The sequence below is a fragment of the Oryza glaberrima genome, chromosome 3, assembly GCF_000147395.1.
Source record: "Oryza glaberrima chromosome 3, OglaRS2, whole genome shotgun sequence".
NCBI classification, from domain to species: Eukaryota; Viridiplantae; Streptophyta; class Magnoliopsida; order Poales; family Poaceae; genus Oryza; species Oryza glaberrima.
Window position 1 is genome coordinate 8861731 of NC_068328.1, and position 4269 is coordinate 8865999.

The 4269-nt window shown below is 42.9% G+C and overlaps 1 protein-coding gene across 1 annotated transcript; it reads right to left on the minus strand.

The window, feature by feature from the left end:
• On the minus strand, positions 1-3376 carry LOC127765752 (guanosine nucleotide diphosphate dissociation inhibitor At5g09550-like). The gene is made up of 13 exons (XM_052290699.1): positions 3161-3376; positions 2660-2722; positions 2439-2522; positions 2252-2359; positions 1984-2156; positions 1778-1889; positions 1348-1428; positions 1207-1269; positions 1023-1124; positions 810-934; positions 465-675; positions 314-388; positions 1-205 (listed from the first exon to the last, which is right to left on the minus strand). The coding sequence occupies exons 1-13, from the start codon at positions 3245-3247 to the stop codon at positions 146-148; spliced, it is 1344 nt and encodes a 447-aa protein (XP_052146659.1). The 5' UTR covers positions 3248-3376; the 3' UTR covers positions 1-145.
• Positions 3377-4269: the final 893 nt, after the last annotated feature.

Below are 4269 nucleotides of genomic sequence, written 5' to 3' on the forward strand. Positions count from 1 at the left end.
TATGAAGATTATTTAATTATATATAAATCCGTGATACTGTACTTTGTTTCAGTAAGGTTAAATGGAACTGGAATAGCAAGAAGTAGTTCAATTGAACAGATCCATCTATGAAAGAATAAAAGGAATTGGAAGAAGTAGCTATCGCTCAGGCCGCTTCAGATTCAGCAGCACTAGCAGCATTCAGATCCACAGAAAGATCAAGCTCCTGCATTGATAAGTGCAAGCTGTTACAAAAATTTTCAACTAAACGCATGCTTGATCTAATAGTAGTATGCTTCTGTATTGAACTTGGTAATATTTTTCATGTGATTACCTTCCCAGTGATCTTGCTGTACAATGCAAGCACATCCTTCACCGTTGTCTCAAAATGAGTAGTTGCATCGTAACTCTGTAAAAACCGAAGGTGCTCATCAACAATACTGCAGTGTGGCCGAGTAGAGAAATTGCTGATTTGCTGAACTTACATTTGTCACGAAGCAGTTGTCCTCGTCAGCGGTATTAGTAGGTTCGTATCGGTCATAGATGTCAAAAAATGTTTCCTCTACAGGTCCGAGCAGATCGATCCCAGGTTTCAGCTCGATCTCAGGCTTGTCAGTCTCTGCTTCCGTAGAAACAAAGGCGATGAACTTGCCTTTTGGTGCAACGTTGTGAGCATATGAGCAACAGAACACGTACCTGAAACCAAACATGAAACATATGCAATAGTGTGAATTATGCAATATCTGAACGCTATAAGTTCTCAGAAATGGAGCAACAGACTTTGATGGCTGTCGTTGCAGCAAGAACTGAGGGACGAGTAAATTGCTTACATGTCTGATTTGCGCTTCAGCTGTTTCTTTGGGAGGATGATCTGCACGGAATGAGAATCCTTGGTGTCAGGAATCGGATGCTTCATTATGCATATTGCACGCGCCACCCTTCCAACCTTCTTCACCTGTTCATTTGTTGACAGGAATTTAAGTAGATATACTACCATAAATTGAACCTGAAAATCTCAAAATGAGTCTAAATGGTATAAATACCTTGTCAGGCAAGTATGAAGGGTCACAGACAACCTTCTTGCATTTTGCAGTCTCCCCCTCGGAAGTGACACCGTATGCTTTCCCATTTTCATCAAACTCAACCTGCCAACGACCGTAGAATTATAAGCATTCATCTGGATAGTTGGAAAGTACCAAAGTAGCATCTGAGCAATGCTTCGGTTACCTTGCATTCTGCTTTGTTTAGCATGTATGTGCCACCATAAACAGCACTCAAACGAGCAAAGGCCTATTACAATATGCAGAGTTTCAGCTGGAATGAAGCTGAAGCCGTGTGGAGAATCCAGATTATTTGAACTGAGCATACCTGAGGGAGCTCTGCTAGCCCATACAGAGGGTAGATATAAGGTGATCCTCCTTGAAAACGAGCGAGTGATTCTGCGTAAAGCTATTGAAACAGATACAAATGTGAGGATCGGATGTTGATTCCACCTTCCACATGCACGGCAATATAAGCTGATGATATATTTGCAATCATCTGCCATGTGGAATCATATATTTTTTATTCCATAAAAAAGACTGAACATTATCATAAGGGCACCCAATCACTTCATCTGGCCACGAGGTTAAGAACAACTAACCATTAACTAAATCAACAGCATAAGTGCATAACACTCAGATTTTTTTGACTATATAGTTGAGGTGCATAGAGAATTGATCAAAGCATCGTTGTTTTCAACAGTGAGCAGAATATACGCAGACTCAAATGTTTTCTTGAGTTAGGGGGCATATAGTACCTTCATCCTTTTCACAGTGTCAATAGCAGGTTCATCGAGATAGTTATCATCTCGATGAAGTGCCAATGCATGCCCAATAAAGTCCACTGTGTCATCCTCGAGGCCATACTTGCTGACAAGCAAACATCACAACGTCTGCATAAGAAATGGTGGCAAAATACAACTTGTTTTCTGTTTGTTAACAGCCAGCAACTTAGTCAACTTACGAGATGACTTCTCTCGTCGTGACCTTGTGCAGATCCAGGCCTTCGTGTGACTTTGGATCATCCTCTTCGTAATCCTGCACGTATATGAAGAATTTCCTAGCACGGCGCTTTTCAAAAAGGCCCATTAGATTAGATTTCAAGGCCTCGACATCAGTTGCAGGAACTTTGTGGATCTGTCGGTATCGCCAAACAAATAAAGGTGACTCAGTAATTCAGAAAATGCACCAATGTTTGACAGTTGCATAACATATGAATATCAGATCCACACCTTGCCATTGTTGTACACGAAGCTGCCGTCGACAGCCTTGAAATTCAGATACTTTGTCACACTCGTGTGGATGAGTACACGGACCAGTGCACCGTTGGCCATCATGAACTGCAGATGAATAATTTGTAGCAAGTTGCGTGTAAGCAAAAATTCAGGGAAGATAGAGAACGCTCCAGTGATGACGGACCTTGGGAACCATGTCAACATTGTACTCCTTGCTGACACCCAGATGTTCAGGAGCGGTCTCGTTGCCTTTGAATCTCTTCCAGAGCTATACATATTATATGAACGGAGAAAAATATTAGATAACACAACATCAGATTTGGTGAAAATTTGCATGGTCTTTGCAGTTCTTCCTATATACTGCACAGAGAAAGAAATGTTGGCATGACGATCACGTTATCACACCTTAGTGAGATTAAGGGATGTAGATTCTCCTCCATAGTAATCGTTCCTGTCCATGTGAAGGACCTGTATATACACAAGAACGAGACAAAAACAGTGACTTGATAGTGTACAACTGTACATTGTTCCTTTTGTCTAAAAGGGCAGCCACTAAAATATACTAGTAGGATCTTATGAGATCATTCCATTTTTTTATAATTTTAACTGGGGTCGAGATTATGTTGAGAATATGTAGAAGATATGTGCAGTTTTTTTCTTCTTTAAATAGAAAGAAAGCATCCTAAGATTTCTCTGATCTTGCCATTTGTGTTCCTGAACAACAGCAATACATCCAGCCATCCAGTCCAGGTACACATTTCACATTCGAACGCGTAATACCATCCAAATTTTCCAGCAGCACAAAACAAAATAACGAGCCCAATAATCTCATTTGCAGCAGTAGAACGCATTGTCGCGTTGCAATCAGAAGGTGCATTCGAGAGATTGGAGATGGGATTCGGTCACCTTGAGGCCATCGACAGAGAGGAGGCCGCTGATGATGCACTCCTTGAGCCCCGTCCCCAGCACGATCACGTCGTACTCCTCATCCATCGCCGCCGCTCCCGGCTAGCGCGCTCCTCCCCCGAATCCGCCGCCCCGATCTGCTGCGCCGGCCACCCTTCCTCCCCCTGATCTCTCCTCTCCTCCGCTCGCTGGGCGTTCGATCCCTGCCTCCCGCCTCGCCGGTATATATGGAGGTGGTGGTCGGGACAAGCGCGCGCAGCGCAGAGGCATCGCCGCATCGGTCGCTCGCTGCTTCCCCCGCGAAGATGTCGTCGAGGCCGATGCGCGCGGCGCCGCGGCGCGCGCGACGCGTGGTCCTCCGGCTCCCTCGCGCGCTGTGGTGGGCCGGCTCGCTCCGTGGGCCACATCATCTCCAGGGCCCATTCGTGTAGACTATTTTGGGCCAGAAAAATGGGAGCTAATTTGGTGACCCTGCCATGTAATCTCGCTTTAATTTTGCGACTAGCTATACATTCGTCGAATCATGATTTTGGGACTAGCTTTAACAGTTATAAATATAGTAGAATTATGATGTAATTATATTGTACTATAGTATAATTTGTATGTAATTTTCAAAAAACCCTAGTCCCTATGTGACATGCTATTTTCGTGAAAATGAGGGTGTAATGGTATCGAACCCCTCACATGTGTGTGGGATTAAGTATTTTCATATCTCCCTCGCACGAATTTTAAAGCAACTCAAACGACTCAAAGTTACATTGCAATTACATTATAATTACATACAAGTTACAATGTATTATATTGTGATTATACTATATTTATATTTACATATGTCAAATTTTAAATTTATCGATAAAAACATAGCAAGTTCGTTAAATTTTTTTAGCCGGGTCAAACTTGCTCGTTGCAGTATCGCACGCCTTTTTGGGTTAGAAAATTTAGAATATGACGGCGATTTGTCGCCAAAACGATATCATTGGCCTGTTGATCGGAGCAGTCTCAACGCTCAAACTCACAAGTCCTACTCAAAACAGCTGAAAATGTAGCGTGGTACAGTTCTTGTTTTCTTTAATGGGTAGTGTGGTACAATTGACACCGTGGAATTCGGT

Bases quoted from the DNA above. Each gene is read 5' to 3' on its own strand.
- LOC127765752 (XM_052290699.1), bottom strand. From the start codon at position 3,247: ATGGATGAGGAGTACGACGTGATCGTGCTGGGGACGGGGCTCAAGGAG. The intron at 935-1,022 runs GTATTTATACCA...ACAAATGAACAG, and splicing joins CTTCATACTTGCCTGACAAG to GTGAAGAAGGTTGGAAGGGT. The intron at 206-313 runs GTAATCACATGA...TTATCAATGCAG, and splicing joins ACAGCAAGATCACTGGGAAG to GAGCTTGATCTTTCTGTGGA.